At 36.9% G+C, this 22,778-nt stretch overlaps 1 protein-coding gene and 1 long non-coding RNA gene across 3 annotated transcripts in view; one reads left to right on the top strand and one right to left on the bottom strand.

The window, feature by feature from the left end:
* The window catches only part of DST (dystonin), a 423,773-nt gene that overhangs the window by 243,693 nt on the left and 157,302 nt on the right, over window positions 1-22,778 (bottom strand). The window contains 1 exon segment of the mRNA XM_078155307.1: window positions 9,237-9,403. Coding sequence (XP_078011433.1) covers window positions 9,237-9,403 — 167 coding nt within the window.
* The window catches only part of LOC144457579 (uncharacterized), a 107,248-nt gene that overhangs the window by 7,582 nt on the left and 76,888 nt on the right, over window positions 1-22,778 (top strand). The gene's annotated exons all lie outside the window — the stretch shown is intronic.

Raw genomic sequence — 22,778 nt, 5'->3', positions numbered from 1 at the left:
GAATCAGGTGACTTGGTTTTAAATCCTGCTTCTAACACCTACATGACCAAGGACAATCCATTTACTCTTTATAGGCCCCAATTTATTCATCAGCTGGATGTTAGCCTAAATCCCTTTAAGTTCTAGATCTAAGATCCTATGTTCTTGTGATTTATTTACAAAATCATTCATTAACTCATTCATTCAACCAACATTTACTGTGCAATTACTAGGGGCAAAATAAGTTAGACACTGTAAGGGATACTGGGAAAGATCTGTGGTTTCATTGGTACAGGAACATCTTCCACTGGTACATATAAACAGCCTTCCCTATTTTCTCATCCTCCAGAATTCCTGTCCTATTCATGTTTTACCATAAATCTTCCACAGATTATCCATTCAATACCCTAGAAGCCTTTCATTCTTTTAATAGCCCATGGCTGTCAATGTACCATTTGCTTTGTCCATCTGCTGCCTTTCATTCTCACTACATAACTAGCTCATATCCTTGTCTGGAAATTCAATAATATATTTTAAGTCACCTCTTTCATGCAAGTCAATGACAAAATTGAGAAGTCAGTTTATGCCAACCATGTGTATAGACTACCCTTTGGATTGCTTTTATTTTTCATCTTTCTAAGATGTTTGGGTTCTATGATTTATAATCACATAAAACCACTAAGAAAATATTGGTGTTATAGTGATAGATTTTTGCCATAGTAAAAATTTTAGAAAATGCTGCGGCATTTCCCCAATGTGATCTGACCTACCTTTACCTCCTAAGAAGTTCTAATACTAGTTCAATAGTGAAGGCCTTGTTGAAGATATCTATTATTGAGTTTTGTGTCTAAGTTTATGTAATAATCTGGGGGGAAATGCATTTTTACTGACATTTTTCTCCCAGTGGATGGCCAAATCAATCTCTTTTGAGCTAACTACAGAGTCCTTATATTCTTAGAAATACGACATATACTGCAGGCATTTAAAATATGTTAATCAATGTGCTACATAATAATAATAATAACCTTTTTCTTTGGGGGGAGGAGCAGGCTGGGTGAGGCAATTGGGATTAAGTGACTTCCCCAGGGTCACACAGCCAGTGAATGTCAAGTATCTGGTCTGAGGCCAGATTTGAACTCAGACCCTCCTGACTTCAGGGCCAGTGCTCTATCCACTGAGCCACCTAGCTCCCCAATAACCTTTTTTTAATACAAAAAATATCACACCTCCAACAACTCTCCCCCATGTTCCCAGACCTTCACACTACACACTCCCTGGTATTAGAATCCAAATAACTTGAGTTGTTAACTTTTAGTTTTTAATTTCCTTTCATAATTATTACCAATTAGAGTCTCAGTCTCATCACTAAAAAGAACTTCATACATCACACAAACCAACTCGTTTTGAACAGCGTCAAACAGGTTAAGTTAATCCTGGACCAAACATCGAATCTTGTATCTCATTTCTCTAAATCCAGTCCTCTATCTACTATACCAAACTGCTTCTAAAATTTAACCATTTAACCTCCATCATTTGCATTTTAACAAGGTTCATTTTTTAAGGATTTTCACCTTAAAATATAAATATTACTGAAACCAAATCTATACTACACTAACTCAAAACAGGAAAAACCAGGATTAATCCTCAGTTACTATGTACAACCTATACAACACTCTCTGATCATAACAAGATCTAATTACAACTGTACACAGGCACACAAGTGGCATAGCTTTATTTACAGCTGACATTAGGTAAGAGAATTCACTTTTTTTCCTTTTGTAGAGCTCCTATCTTTTGAGTATGTATGATTCAATTTTAAAAAAGAAAAAATGGTGTCTGACCACAAACTGAAATAACTGTGAAATCAATCTTTTGGGGCACCTTAATTTTTTCATCATTTATATGTCACTTAATTGCTTGTGCTCTCAACACCCCTGTAGCCATGCCCAGTGTCTGGCTCAGCTTCTCTATTCATATACACACCCAAAATATACACTCCATGCTAGAGCCCTGGGACAGAACTGAGTCAGAAAGAAATAGGCTATTTAATGAATCACCCATCCTACTTCCTGCAGCAACAATGTGAGTCCATAAGGGCCTCCTCCCCAGCATTAAGCCAGCCCAAAGTGAGGTATGACAGAATCAAAGCATGCAGCTGAATCACATGGCTGTAGGTCATACATACTATTACCCTAGATGACTAAGATAGCATCTGTACATTTCTAACCTCCTCAACCACAACACCTGTGAAAAGTTAATACTGTGAGGAAAAAAATATATGAAAACTCAATTAGATTTCAGTGCAAAACAATGAACTAAATAAATGTCATGCAACTATATTCTTAGATGGAGGGCAGGGGAGAGGAACCCAGTACTTTAATTAGAAAAAGTTCAAATAACATCGTCCAAACCTGTTTCTACCCTCCTCCACTCCCCACAGTGACATTTTAATGAGGCAATATATCTGAACGGAAGTTTATAGTGGTACCATGGACTAGAATGCAACATATCATAATAATTAATTCCAACTTAAACAAATGAATGGGGAAAACTGTAAGAGCAGAGCAAGTAGAAACTAGCAATTATAAATTCTTTTTAGAAGTACCACCACCACTCCTCCCCTACCCAACATATCAACATGTTTCCTTTCTTTCCATTTTGTTACATGAGGTTCTCACCGTTGTTATTGCAATTCCTGGCATTTTTGCCCCTTTTTTTCTCGCCTCCAGGAACTTACTCATTCATGTCCATGCCTGATCAGGCAGAACATGTTTGTACACTTGGTGCAGCCACGTGCCTCAATGTTCTGAAACTTGTGCTTTCAGCAGAGCATCTATGGCAGCCCTTTATTTGGGGAGGGGGATAAGGCTAAACAAGTCAGGGGGCTAGACTTGAATCTGGAAACTTCAGTCTAGTTTTATCTTTATCATAAGTGAATATATAAACAAACAAACAAATAAATAAATATTGACAGAGTTTCCTGAACACATGCTTAAATAGGAAGGCTTCAGGGCATAAAGCTTTCAAGTGGCCAGCCTGTCTGGCTTGGCTATTTACTCCCCTTAAGGATCTGGATTGCCATCAAGAACTTTTTCTTCCCTACATCCTGTCCGATTTTTTTGGTAACTACATTTCATCTTTTTAATCCACTCAGATTCCCTAAGTTACTGTCTAGGTTAATTCTCTCATCCTCTTGCTTTTAAGTCACTCACCCTCTTAAATGCTTGTGTGACAGAGACTTACTTTAAATCCATCAAAACCCAATCCTTGTGTTCTTTCTCTGGAAAGAAGACAAATTAAGGAAAAGAGGTAGCCTTAATTTAGATAAGATCTCTCTGCCAGGCCAAAGGCTGTATGCTTTCAGCAGCAGCATTTGCCAGCTAGGAATTTATACGAAGACTTTTCTTAACCCTTGGGCAAAAATGTTGCATATTTAATTGGTACCTGTTTTATATAAACTATAAATCTTTTTCTCCCAACCTCCTAAAGTACTTAACCAAAGTACTTTATCTTCACTTTCCAGTTTCTTCATAAACCTTTCTATAATGATGATGTAAAAAAAAATAGTGCAATAGTTAATAAGAGGTTTTACTTGATTCTCCATGAGGTATTTATTTGCATGTCTTTACCTAATCTGTGTCCTCCTTCCACACATTTTGAGTTGTAATTCTTTTACTGAATATAATATCTTAAGCTAAGAAATTAATTTTTGTCCCTTACTAAAGTTTTACAAGGGACAAATCCCTGACATTGCAACTATATAATATTATACATTTGGTCTGCTTCCAAGCCCATATTCAGTATTCCTCAATTTCTATGTTAAACTTTTTATGTTTCCTGGACAACACTACCCAATTTCTTGGCATATACCTTACTACACCTTTTTCATTAGGGACTTTTTAATTTAAACTGGGTAATATATTAATTGGAGCAGCTAGATAACACAGTGGATAGAATACTGGGCCTAGAGTCAGGAGGACCTGAGTTCAAATCTGGCCTCAAACACTAGTTTATGACCTTGGGCAAGTCTTAACTTAACCCTGTTTCCCTCAGTTTCCTCACCTGTAAAATAAGCTGGAGAAAAAAATGGCAAACCACTGCAATATCTTTGCCAAGAAAGTCCCAATGGGGTCATGAAGAATTAGATATGACTAATTACTACACTCACTCACATATACAAAAACATCTCTTAACTTCTCCTGTTGATTTTCTTAAGGACTATGCAAAATGATATACTGAAAGAAAACAAGAAAAGCAGTTTTCAGTTTTAGATATTGATTCCAGTGATAAATTGAAATGTTCCTTTGGTATTTAACTATCACTCTTCCTAAGCACTGCTACAGATATTATTAAGTGCTTTCATAATTTATTCAATCTTTTACTAAATGGTATTAGATATATTCTCTATGGAGAATTCATGGGAAGAATTTTCTTAATATTCTAGAAAGAATCATATGAGATTCTGGTAAAATTTTGGATCCATCAAAAGATTAAAGGAGAATCTTAACAAAAATATATTTTAATAATAATGTGCAGCATAGGATCTAGGCACTTTGAGAAAAGTGCCTATTTTAATATAAAACAATACAAAATGATAAAAGACATTTCAAATTATTTCAGTCTCTAAGAGTGACTTTCATAGAAAATTATCATCATATTTGAACCAAATGAAACAGGTAATTACAGGTGTCAGTATCACAAATTCACTTTTAAAAGTCAGATTTACTTCAGATACTGGGTTGAGTGATAATCTATGGGAAAATATTTTCTTTTCTACTTGTAAAAATGGGAACAAAAGAAAACATAAAAAATATCTACATATTTGCACAATTGCAAATATAAACTGTTTTCAGAACAAATACATTCCCATAGCACTTACTGGCTACAAGGCCACTAACTTATAAATTCCAAGCAAAAAAACCTATTTACATATGACTTTACTGTCAAAGAAAACATCTCAATCTGGATATACAAAGGACACATTATCAGAAGTCCATGTCTGATGAATTTTCAGTCACTCATAACATTCTTACTGCCCTTTTTTTCTTAGAAAGCACACATCGTCACTAAAGAAAAGGCATGGATTAATTTGCCCACCTACGTGTAATTATACGGATATTAGGAGGCAACTAGGTAATGCAGTGGATAGAGAGCTGAGTCTAGAGTCAGAAGACCTGGATTCAAATGTGATCTCAGACACTTACTAGTTATGTAGCTTCAGGCAAGTCATTTAACCTATGCCTCAGTCTTCTCAACTGTAAAAAGAAGATAATAATAGTACTACTTCCCAAGGTTGTTGTGAAGATCAAATAAAATAATATTTGTAAAGCACTTAGCACAGTCCCTGGCACATGGTAGGCATTATACAAATGTTATCATTCTAATAATAGTAGTAATCATTTTTTGTAGGAAAAAGGGGGAAATTCTCTTTTTTTAATAACTATACCTCTCTAAATCAGAGTGGGAACAGGGCTCAATATTTTACTAGAAGAAAATCATTTACTGGGTGTAGAAAGTTTTTGCTCTCAAGGAAATGTCAGCAATGTTCATTGTAGGAAAAGTAGCTCTGTAAAGTCTCCAAAACACATAAAACTTGACCCACTGAATTTTTACTGTGAACTCTAACAAAGAAAACCAAAACCAATACAGAACACAGAGAAAATTCAAAACTAAAGCTAAAAGATTATTTCAAGAACATATTCTGCTACTAGTCAATGACAAAGTCCCAAACAAACAGCATGCAGAAGGATCCAAACTTTTCCCTCTCACACTCAGAAAAATTCCCTCAAAAAACAATAGCAGGTGAAACATTAAACTTGAGAAAAGAATTTTGCCCAAAGTTGGGAGCAGGGAAGCCTAAAAACACAAACCTAATACTCCTCCCCACTCCCCCTCTTTACCCACATAACTATCAATCATGGTATTTCAGAGCAAAGTTATTCAAGACACATGCTATTATATCTTTACAATGACTGTGAAGAGACAATGCCCAGAGATTACTGTTCAGAAAAATTCTGAAGGAATGGTTTCCTTCTAAGCACTTTGCTTCTAGCTAAAACAAACTTCAAAGAAGTGAACGAAACACACTCTAAATGTGCACTATGAAATAAATCCTTTTGTGTAACATAATCCAAATCAAAGGATAAAAAGTTTTTTATCTCCTAAGTAAAGAACACCCATCACAACACATCCTTCTGATGGTGTCATGCTCACCCAGAAGGGGCATGGCTGTGGCTGAGATGCCCTCTGGTTACTGAAGATGAATCTCTGGATTGTTCAGAACAAGAAAAATCCAATTGTTATTGCTGTTACTTGATTTGGGAAAGGGTGAGGAGGGAATCGGATAGAAAGCAGAAGGTATCCTGATTTTTCTTCTTTATTTAGTGGGTGATAGCCACCACTTATCTTTTTCTTCCTATATATGATTAATAGTTTGACTAACTAACTAATGGATTGGACTCTATTTTAGGAATGTGTCTCATTCTGAAAACAGTTTGAATACACATTCAAAAAAGTAGACGCAAAGAAGTTTTCGGTAGCTAATTAAAGCTATATTGTAAATCATCTAGGACGTACAATAACTTAGATAGAAACTTTCTATCCTTGGACCTCACATTACTTTATTTTGTACTTCTCTAAAACACTTGAAATGAAGTTATAGCTCTCTGTGTTGGTAATGCCATTCCCTACTAGATTCTAAGTTCCTTGAGGAGACGTACAGTATTTTATCTAAACTATGTACTTTTATTTCCCCTAGAACCTAACACTGCTAGGTACATGATGGGCACTCAAATATACTGTATTAGATTAGAAAATGGCACTCTCCCTAAAAAAAGAATTGTGTTAAACTAAGTAATTCACTGGACAATCTAGAGAGCTATAATTCAGAAACAACTGTAGTTCTAGTCTGTGGCCTTGCATAAATCACTAAAATTTTCTACTTCTCAGTACTGCATATGTGTTTGAGTGTGTCTGTGCGTATGTAGGGCACCATACTTTATCCTTAGCAGTAGGGGAGAAACGTTCTGTTTATATTCTATACATGGCAAATCAATTCCTAATAATGAACTTAGAGAATGAGGCATGACCCATGATTCAGCAAAGTGAGAGCAAGGATTGGTTAGAGCCAGCAGTTGAGCCAGGGAAAAGTACCCTCTGAAATGACCCCAAGGTGCAGTTGGTCTTTTCAATCCTCACAATAGCCTGGGGAGATCCGAGGTATAGAAAAGAAAGCTCGGTCCAGTAGGAGTCTTTGGAGCAACAAGAAGACACAAGGCAAAGGGAAAACATAAAGTCATATATCTAGGGCCAGAAGAGACCTTAGAAGCCATCTGACCAGATCCCTAATTTTAACATGTTTGTAAACTGAAGCCCAGTGAAGTAAAGTGAAGCCCAAGTACAGTGACTTGCTCAAGGTTACATGGGTATTAGAGTTAGAGGTGGGATTGGACAAGGTCTTCTGATTTCAGAGACAGTACTTTTCCAGTGTACCACACTTCTTTCATTAGCCTGGACACCTAAATATGCTTGTTATTTTTGTTTCCATGGGCGGGGTTCCATTGTTTCCATTGGCTCTCCCAAAATAGCTTTTACACAATTCTTTTCAATGCATCTCATTTGGCCCCATGGTCCTAAGCCATATGCATTGTAGAGAGATGGGGTGCCTAAATACCAGTCTAGGACAGTAACTGGAGGGAACACCTTTTTTAAAAATAGAGAAACCAGATGCTACAATATGGCTGGGATTTTCTCAATCTACACCAACCCAGACAGAGTGGACTGCTTAAAGTCAAGCTTGGGAATTAAGAAGTCACTGTCAACTACAATAAGATAAAGTCTGGCTGCCACTTCAAGACAGGAAGCTTGAAGCCTGGGGAGGGTTCATTGAAAACCAAATGAGGAGGCAGGTACAAAAACATTACAATGCCAGTTTTATAGCCTGGTAGTCTAGGATAAAGAAGGTGACTATTTCCAATAGCCAAGAAACTAAGGAGTAGGACTCATTGGGGTGAAGGAGGGTTCAATGTAGAAACCAATAGCCTTCCAAATTCTTATCTCTACAATATGTTTACAGGAAACTGATTCTAGAAAGAATGAAATACTGACGATTTGCCCACACAAATCTGTTATGTACAAACCTAAATATGGTCTAACCCTGAAATTTTTATGTTACAAGTTTGTCGCTATGAAATTTTAGAAAAGGAAATTATGATAAAATGCAGACATTTATTTGCTAGGGAACAACAACAGCAAAAAAAAAAAAGTCAAAAACCCAAGAAAACCTAGAGGCTATTTAAGAATACTTTACTGGAAGCCCAAGATCAAAATGACAGGCAATCCAAAAAAAATTAAAATAGTATAATTAATAGGCACATTAAGAAGCTAACTGCATTCCACAATTTTTCCTGTACAAAAGCGGACAAGCTGAGTGAAACATTTAGAGAGTACAGCTAGAAGTACATTGGGGAAATCTTAAAGCCAAAATCCTTTAACGCTCTTAATTAATGTCAAAATTTCCATTCTGCTTTTTAGTGAAAATCATAAAATCAGAGTCCTGAGGCTGGTATCAGGGGTTAAAAACTGCTTTTCATCTCACTAAGTCAACTGTAATAATATTTTTAATATAACTCTTCTTAGAAAAACAGAATCCAGGATATTCCTCTACAAACAGTAACACTAGAAAACACAATGCATGTACATCAAAGACAACAATTTCACAATCATAAAACAATGTAAGGTAAGTGGTTCAAGGAGAAAAGTATTGAGTTAGGAATCAAACAATTTGAGTTAAAGTCCTAAGCAACTTTCTTATCACCTCTAGGCCTTAGTTTCCTCAAATGTGAAATGAAGGGGTTCCTTGGTGGGGACCCTGTAACCTCAAGGTCACATTTGGCCCTCTAGGTCCTTGAGTGTAGCCTTTTGACTGAGTCCAAGTTTGTAGAACAAATCCTTTTATTAAAGGAATTTGTTCTATGAAGTTTGGATTCAGCCAAAGGGCTGCACTTGAGGACCTAGAGGGCCACAGGTTCCCCACCCCTGTTAGACTCTGAACTCTAAGGTAACTTCCAGATCTAACTCTATAATCTTGGGAATTTTCTACATGTACTCATGTTCGGGCTACACAGAAAAAGAGCATCACTGGCTAAAAGGCACAGGGCTGTATCACTGCCTTGATTCACTTTTCTAATAAATGGAAATTTAGGTCAGACAAAGGTCTTCTAGTCATGTAGCTGAAAAAAAAAACAATTATTTCATACCTGTATTTATGAATGATGGCATTAAATAATTTTCCATCTCTCCAGCATGTAGTGAAATTTTCACAATGAATTCCAGCATAGCCTTCAGTTGTCTGCTGTGTCCATAATAACAATCTTTCTTTAGCAGACATATCCTCTGACTCTCCAGTAACATGGATATCAGATATCTAAAACATAATCAGGGAAAATGCTGCATCATCATTTGCATGTGTGAGGATAAAAAGTGCTAAGTTATGTATTCCTTTTACTTGACAGATTTCCTAACACAAAATTTATCATTTAGCTAATGAAACAAAATTGGACCTTCAATGCTTTTAAACCTTCTTTCATGAGTTGGTTAAAAAAAACAAAAGGCAATAAATTCCTCATATAGAACCTCTGTGGGACCAAATACTACAAATTTGAGAGGAGATTTTAGTCCAACAGGGACCAAAGAAAGAATGTAATTATATTACAAACAAAATAGGCTTGAAGTATCTTTAAGCTTTTCATGGGGAAATAGGAAATACAGAAAGACCTCTCTTAGAATGGTAAACTAATACTGTTAAGCAGCTGATTTTACCATTACATCATACTTCCATTCATTTCATTGTTAAAACTTCTCCATGGTAATATAACACACAGGTACTTCACATTATGATTTGCTTGTCCCAAACAATACTCCTTTGATAAAGGCCATCTCTGATTTACTGATAGAGATACTAAGTGACTATGTAACTTGACTAGGGTCACCTAAGTCGGTAATGAAGCTGTGATTACCACTCATGAAATGATTGTTCACCAAGCCCTTGTGTCATCCTGGGCCATGCATAGCACTGTATCCCAAAGCCTGGGCAGAAAGCCAGAATTTAGAGGGCCAATCCTGGAAAGGAAATGCAGGAACCAGTTGTGGTGCTCATGCCTAGTAGGTACATAAAATCTAGAGGTCAAGAAAGTGTGGAAAATAGAAAGATAAGTAATCAGAGGGCAAGAGATATGAAGAAACAAGGGAGGGAAGGTCAAAGCTACGTACTCAGTCTGGAAACAGAAGACACAAAAAGCTCTTATTCAATTTATCAGACAGGAGAAGACCCTGACATTGCCTTATAGAGGATGATATTCATTCTTGGATCCTTATTTATAATGGATTTATATTGAATCCTTATTCTGCATCCACTGATGTGGCCAGCTAAGGTTCCAAGGCAGCTGCACTGAAGGAACTGATGAAATCTAACAGATCCCAATGACTATGGAATACTTTAATGGACTTCACACACCACTACCCTTCTAATTATACTTCGCATAAACCATATCAAGAGATTCTCTATCAGAAGTCTGAATGTTTTCCAAAATGGCAGCATGATTAAAATTGTGTTTCTAGGAATCTATACAACTCTTTGTCATGGATTTGGATTAATATATTATGTATAGATGATCCAAATACATATATTTGTGTGTGTGTATGTATATAAATCGTATAGCAATATATGAAAGCCATATATAAATTATTACTATGTTTAGACAATGTAATATGTAAATATTTTTCTCTTTTTTAACCTGTTTTTCTGACTCTAAAATTCTATCTACTGTATCAAAGTTGCCTCTTGATAACTATAATAGCTTTCATTTACATCATCACTCCCCACCCATCCACCTCCCATTGCTCTGCCAGTCTATCAACCCTGCTCTATTTTCTTCCGTTTGCAGCCCTGGCCCTATAGTTAAATAGCTCAACTATATACTCTGCCCTTTATCCTTGAATCCTTTGCCCCACTGATCTGCTGCTCAAGTCATGCCAAATCCCAATTCTAGATTCCCCTGCAATTTACCTTCTTAGCACTTATTCACATTCTGCTCAATACCAATTAGAGGAAGTATAACAATTCATTACCTTATCTCAACAACCATGACTTGAGAGATGTTTTTAAAGTCCCATACAGACTTTAGGGACTTTGCAAAGGTTTGCAAAGGCAGCTCACTTATGGAACTAATGATAATTCACTTTTACAGAGTATTTTAAGGTTTATAAAATATCATAAAAACCCCACGATGAAAATAATGCAAGTATTATTGATCTCATTTTATGGGAAAGGACCCTAGTATCAGAGGAGGTTAAGTGACTTCCCCAGCATCACGCAGTTGGCAAATGTCACACAGGTGGGATTCAAGTCCAACAATTTTCACTGTAACATGTGTGTTAACAGTTCATTGTAACTCCTTCTCTAGCACTGATTTTGCATAGGTTTAACTATTTAAGGATATAATTTTCTAGCTTTCTATCTGTTTGTCAGGAAATTCAAAAAGTACAATCAAAACCACTTTCCTGATCTGTTTTTAATGTACTTTTCAGGAACAGAACCTCCTTGTCCTTTTTCTTATTCACCTGTTTTGAGTAGTAAATTCTGATGAAATCCAAATCAATCAATATCATTAACTATTTATTATGCTGTCACAAATATGTAGTAACTGTATTAATCAAAGCAAATTAGCAGGAAGATGTGTTTATCTCTAATTCACTACATATTGCATAGATATCATTTTAGCATGCCACATTTTTATTAAATATGAATCATAACCTGTTAAAATAGGAAGGAATCTTAGAAGCTATCTACTCCAACTCTCCTTATTTTACAGATAAGGAAATTAAAGTCCAGAGAGAAGTGACTTCCCTATGGTCACACAGTTAGTAAGCTAAATGGGAGAGCTGGTACTCAAATCTAGATCTGACTCTCAATCCAGAGCCTTCTCCACTAAGATGATTTATTGGGAAAATACATTTCCTTCTAAGAAAATCATATAAATTGTCATTAGCATTTCTATATATTACCAACAAAGCCCAGCAACAAGAGATAGAAAGAGAAATACCACTTAAAATAACTGAAGACAAAAAATCATCTAAATTATAGATACTGCTGATACCAAAGATCCCTCTTAGCTAAAGATAATCTTCAGAGAGATCTGATTCACCTTTACATTGGGGGGGGGGAGATTTGGTCAAGTTCATGCATTTTCCCCCCAGGAGCCTCATATATAAAGTTTATATGCTTAGAAGAGGACTGTTCACTGCTCTGTAAAATACAATGAAATATTTTAAAGTACAGATTACTTGAACATGTAATGCATTTAAGTAAATCATTTGTGGCCAGGTAGAGAAGAAAGCCCCTAAATGCAAATATCACATTCATTACTTCTATGAGAAATATAATTATGATCAGAAATCTGGCCTTTTGGGGAGGAAGCTATCAAACAGAGATTTTTTTTGAATTACACATGTAAGTGGCTAACCATAAATTTCAATGGTAACTAGATTTTTAAATATAACTATATTGTACCCCTGTATATGACCCAAGAAAGTAGTCAAATGCTTATGTCATGTCTACTATTCATAATTGTGCAATTTACAAATGAAAAGATAATACTATCACATCTTTCACCTATTCGTTCCATTTCACTCTGATGAGTAATAGAAATAAAATGGCTGCACACTGAAACACCTCTTTTCTTAAAAGAAAAAAAAATTAATAGTATTTCTCACTTTAACCCTACTGCATCTTGCCAATATACACTGTACCACCCCCACCCCATGCTTTTCTTGTATATTTGATAATCCTGGGACAGTGTGGCAAAGTAAGAAAATAATGACTGAATAAATCCTCCACTGCTAGAATGGGGCTTTGGGTGCGAAAGGTTCATCAAAGTTAGGGTGACTGGTTCCAATACCATGGAAAAAAGGAAGGAGGGATGGAGAGAGAGACAGAGAGAAGAGGGAAGAAGGGAGTGAGAGGAGGAAGGGAAAAATCAAGTAGTTCTGGAAGCACAAAAACCCACACTCAATGACTCTTGGTTAAGCAATGGGGCTTAAAAAAAAGCCAAATCCTGGTTGGTTCTAATATTTCTGCTAGGGTTGGACAAGCAGCATCAGACAATTTAAGCCACAGTTCCAAAAACAGCTGCAAGCCATTATAAACACCTAAGTACAAGAAGCAAGTCTTCTTTCTTAATTCCTGGAACCACAGATCTTCTCACTACAATCTTATCAGTGCACGAGGCTGATGACCTTGACCCTAATGAGTTAGTCCCATAACTGTCTACTTGCCTCGCCAAGCATACTTTCACTTACTGTTTTTATACCCATGTAATTAGCAGTCAAGTGCCTATCTCCATGGCTGTATTAACCATCCTAACAATTCTAAAACCTCTGAATATAGAAATAATCACAAACTCAAGTTTGGGGTAAGAAGACTTTTGCTTTGTTTTGTTTTTAAATCTATTCTGAAAGGATAATCCTCAGGCTTCCCTCAGCTTTGGGTATTTCAGCACAGGCACTGGTTTTCACAATGTTTCTGTTTTCCTTCATGACAGAATAACCAGGCTGTAGGAAGAAAGTTCCCAGCCATGGGATTCATGCCCACAGATTCTTTGTTAAGAACCTGGTGTCATAAGGGGAAACTAAACTCCATCTGAATCTTTTTTTTAACATTCCCTATAACTTCCAACAAGCACTTTTTATACATTTTTAAAGCCAACAAACAATTTTTAAGAATGAAGACCAGCTTCCATATGTTACAATTTACAATAAATGATTCTGATTCACAATAATGTTGACCCACTTCCTGAAACTGAATTGCCACAGCCTCTCCCAGTCAGCTGTAAAAGTAAGTGTCCTCTTAACAAAAGTCAATGTTACCAGACAACTGGGCAATCGTAATGCCCTATTTTTATAGCTGTTGTCATGGCTATGGTATCTACTGAGAGTACACAAAACCAGAAAAATCATTTACACTTCCTAGTACTTTATCCATTTTCAAAATACACACGTCACATATATTTCTATGATAGATAAGAATAAGGACAGTAACATGCTTTGGGAAAATAATGAAGAAAAATAATTTGAGTTACTTTGTCAAATTAATATGTTTTCTCTATTTTCTCTCAAATAATTTAGTCTATTACACATAATACTGGAAAGAGAGAACTAACATAATTTACTTTGGGGAAAAAGAAAATTAAAGGGGAATTTAAGAATCACTGAGTTTTAGAACAGAAGGGACCTTAGAGATTATCTAAGTCCATCAGAGGAACTGGAGGCCCAAGGTAGTGAAGAGATTTGCCCATGATGGGAGAAACAGCTCATCAGTAGCCAAGCTGGGCCTAAAACCATGGTCTCTTGATTCTCAGTCCAGATTCAGCTAATGTGCCACCTCCTATGGGAACTATTTCCTGACATTCTCTGAAGCCAATGCCTTTATATCTATCTTATATTCATTGACTGATATTTTTATTGCTTCCCTTATTAGACAGATAAGCTCCTTTTTTTTTCCCTTTATATCCCCAGCATACAGCACAGTGCCTGGCACAAAGCAGACATTTGATACACATTTGCTGAGTGACTGATTAATCCTGATAATTTTTTTTTCAATTCTACTATCACCCCTGCACCTAGCTACATTATCTTCCCTTACTATCTCAACCCCCTAGGGAATCAATTCAACTCTTACTATCCTTTAAACTTGAGCTCCTTGACCCCATCCGCGGGTAAAATCTACCATCCACTCTACTGGCTCCTATTCATATGATGCTGAATGGAGTTGAAGAAAATGATAAAAAAAAAAAAATACGCTGACTATATCCACTACAAATTTACGTTACATAATCTCAGCTGGGCCCTCACAGCAGCAAGGCAATCCTTTTACATTTCTGTAATCCATTGATTATCATATTCACTGGCATATAGCTCCTCCCATGTCCCTAGGAACTCCTCCTTCTGCTCCCCCAAACCTGTCAGTTGAAAATCTTGCCTCACACTAAAATGAAAATAATTGAGACCAGTCACCATGAGTTTCTTCTTCTTCCCTCCTCCACATCTCACATCACATAGATGTCTTCCCCATAATCTCTTCCTTCACCCCTATCTCAAATAAAGAGGTAGCCCTTCTCCTTGCCGAAGGGAAACTTCTCTACATGTACAAATGATCCCATTCCATTCCATCTTATCCAACAGATTGCCCCATCAACCCAACTTTCTCACTAATCTTCAATCTCTTGACTAATGGCTACTTAGTCCTTGACTACAAACATATCCAGGTCTCCTCACTCCTTAAAAACAAACAAACAAACAAACAAACAAGCTTTATCTGAATAAAGCCCACCCTTTCATTGTCAAACTCCTTGATAAGGCCATCTACAATTCATGCCGACATTTGCTTTCTTCTTACTCTCCTCCTAATTCTCTAAAGTCTAGATTCTATTATTTAACTGAAATTTCTCCCTCCAAAATTACCAGTGACCTCTTAATTGCCAAATCTAATGGTCGTTTCTCAATTCTAGCCTTCTGGACTCTGAAACGTCTGCTAGCACTGATCTCCGTTGTATTCTTGATATTCCTTCCTTTCTAGTCTTTCAATACCCTACTCTCCTTTGGTTTTCCTCCTGCCTACAGCCTGAAATCTCCTTCCCTGAATTTTCATATGGTTCACTCTCACTAAGCATGGACATCCCTCCCGAGGTACTGTGCAGGGCTCTCTTCTCCTCTCCCTTTACATTAGCTTAGCTCCCATAGTGATCACAGCAGTCTCCATACATTCAATTATCACCTTTATGAAGTTCATTCTCAGACCTGTCTCAGACCCAACCTCTCTCTTGACCTTTAGTCCCTCATTTCCAACTGCCTTTTGAACATCTCAAATTTGATATTCCATAGACCTCACAAAATCAACAAATCCTGGTTGGTTCTAATATTTCTGCTAGGGTTGGGCAAGCAGCATCAGACAATTTAAGCCAGAGTTCCAAAGGCAGCTGAAAGCCATTATGGATACCTAAGTACAAAAAGCAAGTCTTCTTTCTTAACTCCTGGAACCACAAGTCTTCTCATTTCAATCTTTCCAGTGCATGAGGCTGGTGACTTTGACCCTACTGACCATTCTCCCAATCCCCCAGATTCCCACCCTAGGCGTCATCCTGAACTCCTCACTCTCACATATTCAATCTGTTGCCAAGCTGCCTACCTTCACAACCAACATATGCTCCCTTCTCACTTCTAACATGGCTGCCACCTTGGTGCCAGCCCTCATCTCACACATAGACCAGGGCTTCTTAAACTTTTTTCACTTGTGACCCCTTCTTAAACTGTAGGTCATGGCCCCTACACTACTGGAATAGCCTTCTCATTGGTCTCTCTACCTCAAGCCTTTCCTCACTCCAATCCATCCTCCACTCAGCTGCCAAAGCAATCTTCTCAGTAAACTCCAGGGGCTCCCTATTACTCTCAGAAGCAAATAAAATAATCCTCTGTATGGCACTTAAAATCCTTCTGAAGCTGGACTCACCCTACCTTTCCAGTCTTATACTTTATCATTCTCCACAAACTCTATGATCCAGAGACACTGCCCTTCTTTCTGTTCCTGTCATGTAACACTCCATTTCTGTCTTCCATGCCTAGGATGTTCTCTTATAATCTTTACCTCCTGGCTTCCAGACTTCCTTCAAGTCCCAGTTCAAACCCTATCTTCTACAAGAGATCTTTTCCTGGTCTCTCTCAATGCTAGTTCCTTCTCTCTCAGATTACCTCCAATTTATCTTGTATATATCTCATATGTACATATTATTTGCATGTTATCTCCCCCATTAGAATATGAGATCCTTGAGAACTGGGACTATTTTTGCCATCCTTTGTATATCTATAGCTTAATGAAGTTCCTAGTAAATGATAAGAGCTCAATTAGTAATTGTTGACTTGACTTTGGAGACTGCAAATATGCGCCTCAAGATAGTTTTCAAATGTTCTAGGTTTCTTTACAATTAAAAGATTTTTAACATTTTCTCACATTCTCAAATTTCCATGCAAACATTAAAAATATTTTCAAAACATTTATTTCTGCCAAAATGGTTGAAAACATTTGTGAGAAAACTGTTCAAAAGCAAACATTTTCTCTTTTAAAACACTTGGAAACATTTGTCTGTGTTGACATAAGCAGTATGGAATTAACTTCTGTTTAAGTGTGGTAGAAAGTGGTGAGAGTTTAAAATAATGCTAAATTGTTATGCTTAAACCAATTCAATTAATAGATCTGTATCACAGAAATAAGAGGGAGTAGGAGAAATTTTAAGAAATCACCTACTTTATCCCTTGCATTCATTATTACCTCCCAGGAGGATAGAGATTGTGATTTCATTGCTATAGGGAGCTCCCAAGGGAAGAAATTTCCTCTGTCAACTCACTATTATACCACATGACCTCTCTTACACTAATATCTATACCTTAAGCTACCCATATATTAGAAAATCTAGGGTTTTTAAGAATGTAAAGAAATGGAATGATCTTCTTTGACTAAATATTACTTGGGTTAATAAGATCTAAGGATAGAAGTAAGGTGCCTATCATAAAGGATTTGGAGGAAATACCAAGACAGAAGTGGAAGACTGCCTTCTCAACATGTCTTGCAAACTGCTCCATAAATATGCCTTGTTCTTTCCCACCTTCAAGATTCTGCTTATACCATTCCTCCTTCCATGTGAGTCTTTCACCGTTGTTGTCCAAATATTCAAGTCTTACTAATTTTCAGACTCCAGATCAAATAATTCTGCACTGAGACCTCACATACTATGTCAACCCATGGTGATGATCTCATCTTTCTTCTCTATGAACTCTTAGAACAGCTTTATTGTCAATGACATTTATTTAGAAATTAATCCAAATGTCTCCAAGAGGTGTCTCTACTAGAGTGATCTTATGTGGCTATTTCATTCTTATTGGCTGTTCAACTTTTTGTATATATTAATACTTTATCTCATTGACTTAATTTTATGCTACCTGAAAGAAGGGGAAATTTTAAGGAGAAATTTGGACAGGAATCACACAGGCTAAAAGGATATGGATGAGTTGTGATCTAGACTTGAGATTAAAAGGTGATTTCTGATCTATGGATTTCAACTACATGGAATATTTTCAATGAAAAATTTTATAATTTCAGTCAATCTCTCAACAAGTATTTTTGCTGGTCACTGGAAATTTAAAGACAAAAATGGAATGATCCTCAAGGACCTTAAATTCTATTGGAGGACATAAGATTGGTATATGTTAGTACATCCCAATAAGTACATAGAAAATATTTTTAAATAAGTACAAGATAATTTAGGGGGCAGAGATGCACAAGCAGCTCAGAAGATTCATAAAGGTCTCATCTAGGAGGTCTGAACTGAGCTTTGAAAGAAACTAAGGATTCTAAAAGGCAGAGGGGAGGAAAGCATGCCTATCAGCTCAGGAAACCAGCCAATGCAAAGGGACACAGATGGGAGATGCAATATCATGTGTGAGACACCAAGGCCAGTTTGACTAGAATAAAGAGTGGGGGAGGGGATGTAATGAATAATCAGCAGGGAATGGCAGATTGTTGACAGGTTGTAAAGGCTTTTAAGTGCCAAATAGAGGAGTTTGTATTAGATCCTACAAATCATAGGCATCCACTTGAGTTTCTTAAGTATGGAATGACCTGGCTGAACCTGTGCCTTAGAAATACACTTTTGGTAACTGTGTGGTAGTGTAATGGACTGGAGAGAGACATAAAGCAGGAAAACCAATTTGCTGGCCACTGCAGTACCCCAATAAAAGAGCAAAAACAGCCCGAACTAAGATGGTGGCAGTATGAGTTGAGAGAAGGGGCAGATGCAAGACATATTGTAGAAACAGAATTGACAAGACTTGTCAAACTGATTGTACATATAGGGTGAGGGACAATGAGGAAAACAGTGATGATGATTTAGGGAACTTGAGTGTCTGGATGCATGATGATATACTCAACGGACACTGGGGAAATTTGGAAGAAGAGTAGGGTTGGGGGTAAAGATAATGAGTTCCATTTGGACATACTACGTTTGGGATGTCTACTGGACATCCAAACTGAAATGCCCAAAAGGCAATTAGTAGTGTGGGACTGACACTTAGGAAGGAGACTAGGACTAGATAAACAGACTTGGGAGTCATTTTCACAAAAATGACAGCTGAGATCATCAAAGCTGAAGGATAAAGTCTTAATGTGGAGAATAAAATGATTCCTACTTAAACGCAATTCTCTGGTATTACGCTATATGCCACATAGGGTAAAATGTAGAAATGTAATGCCAAGTTGACAATTACTTGACTCTCTATTGCCAACACCATAAAATTTTTAATATGGCATTCAAAGCCTTCACAATTTGGTTCCAATCTACATTCCCATCATTATTTTATATGACTCCCCTTTGAGCATTCTAGGTTCTGGGCAAACTAGGCTACAACCTGTTCTCAATTTCATTCTTCCTTGTCCAGGCTCTATGCAGTGCTGTGGGCCACTGTATGAACCATATTCCTTCCATATCAATGCTCAGTGACATCTTTCTTTTTTTAAATGTCCTGTTCAGGTGCTGCCCTTCTCTATATGCCTTCCATGATCCCCTCCGATGGAAGTGAGCCATCCATACTCAAATTTTCTTAAAATTTTGTCTGGCTCTTTCTTCTCTGTCTTATCAGAACCTATCTTATATCAACCTTATTTATGTATGTTTATTCTCCAGCTAGAATACAAACTCTTTGAGGGCAGAGACTAAGATTTTTGTTTTTAAATCACTGTATCCCTATCAGCAAGCACAGTACTTCACACATATTAGTGTGTGTCACAGGATTAGTACAGTCACATGATCACAGCCTAGAGTTTTACATCATAGATCAGTTAGTCCAACCTCTCCATTTCACAGGAGAAAGTAAAGCACAGGGAAGTTAAGTGACTTTAGCCAAGGTAGTGATCATTAAAGGCAGGATTTTAACTCAGGTCCCCTGACTCAAAAGTTAGTATTCTTTCCCTTATATAAGGGTTCTTAATCCAGCGATCATGAACTTCTTTTAAAACAACAACTTTGATAACTGTATCTCAATATATTTGATTTCCTTTGTCATCCTACATATTTTATTTTATGCATTTAAAATTATTATCCTATGAAGGCATCAATAGGCTTCTCCAAACTGCTAAAGGGATCCATGACACAAAAAGTTAAGAACCCCTGCCTTATATCTAATATACTTCCTCCTCATTTCTATCTCTCACAACTCTCACTGGCCCCAAGGCTTACTCAAGAGCTGCCTTCTAAATAAAGCCTGTCCTGAAACATTCAGCTGCTAGTATCTGCCCCAAACTCAACTTGTATATGCTGTGTGCACATACCTACATATGTACATTTTATCTCTCTCAGTCTGTAAGGTCCTGGAGGGCAGGAGGTCTGAACTTTTGCCTTTGCATCTCCTTAACACTAGCACCCTGCCTAGAACATAACAGATGCTGAATAAAGGTCTGTAGATGAAGGCTTTTTCAGCATGTGAGAAACCAACAAGGCTCTTTCTCTGCTGGTATAGCCTTCTAAAACCCATGGTTTAATACCAGGATAACCTCAGCAGAGTACCATTCAGTGATAGCACTTTTATCTCTATAAACCTGAGAAGTATCATCTACATGTAAAGAGAGTGGGCCCACTAGATTCTATGAAACAAGAAAAATGTTGACAGGATTATTTGGTCCTCACAGGAGTTAGCCAGAAGGTAACTGGAAAGCAGGGCACTTACATGAGTTCCCTCAACAATTCAATTAAACAAAAATTAAGTTAAACTAATTAAATTTAATTAAAATTAAGTTAAAAATTAATTAAAAATTAGATTAGGGTCTAAGCTGATATGGTGACTGCCCTCATGAAGCTTACAGTATAACAGAGAACTCAAATATAGACCAAAAAAATTATAACACACTAGAAATACACACACACATAAACACATATGTGTGTGGATAGATAGATAGATAGATAGATAGATAGATAGATAGATAGATAGATAGATGGATAGATATAGATATAGATAGATATCTCAGCAGTAACCTGGTTGTTCCTAATGAAGAGAAACCCACATCTTCAATAACAGCTACATGGAGCTTGCCTTATTTTGTGCTGCTTTCACAGCTTTGGCTCCAGCCCTTGCAGGTGCTGCAGTGGCAATGTTATAGTTAGAAGTACCTCCTAGGTGTTCACTGATATGGTAGCCAGTTACACTGGGGTAACCCTGAGGGTCTTCCCCTCCCAGATCTATTTTCTTAATTAGGTAAAGAGGACATTCTCTGCCTCATTTTTTATTAAGTCTTAATCACTGAATGGGCAAACTGAGACCTGTTAAAGACCTTAGCTGGAAAAGACCAAGGTCTCCCACTGCATCCTGGCCCACCTGAAGTTGTCTTGATCTATATCTGGCCACCAGACCCAGATGGCTCCGGAGAAGAAAGTGATGATAGTGACTTTGCACAACTCTCCCTCACTTAAATCCAATTCACTTGCATGTCATGGTATCTCTCTGATGTCATGGTCCTTTTTGAGAATGAAGAACAAAAAACAACAAGCTAAAGAAGGATGAATAGAACCTGAGGAAACAATTCCCCATGGGACAGGGGGCAGGTACCCAATGTATTATTGGGTAACTCTACTCACATAGAGTTAAGGTCCTCAAGTATAAAAGAGATCAACCAAGATCCTAGATACTACCTTTCTTAATAACACTCACCTACATCTCCCTTTGTCTTTATAGTTCTTGTTTCCTATCAGGCCTCATATTTGTATCTGTATTTGTGTACATATGTGTGCATTTTTCTACCAGTGTCTTTCTGATCTATGTATATTTCTCTTTGTCATTTTTCTTAAATTTTTCATTAGCTTTTTAAAAGTTATTTGGCAAAGTGGATTAATAAAGATAGAACCAAATTAACCTAACTTATGTGCAGTGGTCAATTGCCAAGTAACCATATAGGTAAAGTGAAATGACCAAAGAAAACAAGGGAAAATGGTCCTAAAGGATGATATACACAGAGTGGTATGATTAAGAGCAGGAGGCCAGGAATCTGTCCTCAGCTGAACCAAAGGCCAGGGACCTAGCTGCCGAGTAGACAGGAAGTCAGGGATTTATACCAAAATGGACATGAGTCCAAAGAAAACTGTCTTGGCCAAGACAAAGTATGTATTTCTGCTGAAGAAGAGAAGTGTAAGCATAGTTATTTGGAATACGGTTAGTTGGTGGATATGTGACCTTTTACGGTTTAGATTGTGGTTTAGATTAAATGTCCTCTTTATTCTCTTACTACTACTACTAGAAGATTTTATGCTTCTATATACCCATTATAGGTTTAAAGAACATACATAATAAATATGAACAGTTAATCACTGTTCTTCTTTCTTCCCTTTAAACAGGGACATGTTTGACAGGAAACAGAAAATACAGATATAGGCACAAATTATAATTTGCTCTTTTTGGTGGTATTTTACAGCAGAGAAAGAACCACCTACATTTTTCTGTTTTTCTTTCCCTTAGATTTGAAGTAGGAGAGAACATGATAGGAGGATGCTTCTTCCTGGCTAAAATTTGCAAATGTTTCTGGCAGATATGCTGTCACTGGCATGTTATTATAATTTTATAATGCAATGAAGCCCAAGGCTTGGGAAGAAAAGGGAAGGAAGGAAAAATAGTGATCAAGTATATCATGAAGAATGAGAAAGTTTTTTTTTAAA

The sequence above is a fragment of the Phascolarctos cinereus genome, unplaced genomic scaffold (assembly GCF_003287225.1).
Source record: "Phascolarctos cinereus isolate Bilbo 61053 unplaced genomic scaffold, phaCin_HiC Scaffold_5;HRSCAF=322, whole genome shotgun sequence".
In the NCBI taxonomy this organism is placed as follows: domain Eukaryota; kingdom Metazoa; phylum Chordata; class Mammalia; order Diprotodontia; family Phascolarctidae; genus Phascolarctos; species Phascolarctos cinereus.
The sequence above is the reverse complement of the archived record's forward strand: the minus strand, read 5'-3'. Positions and strand labels throughout refer to the sequence as shown.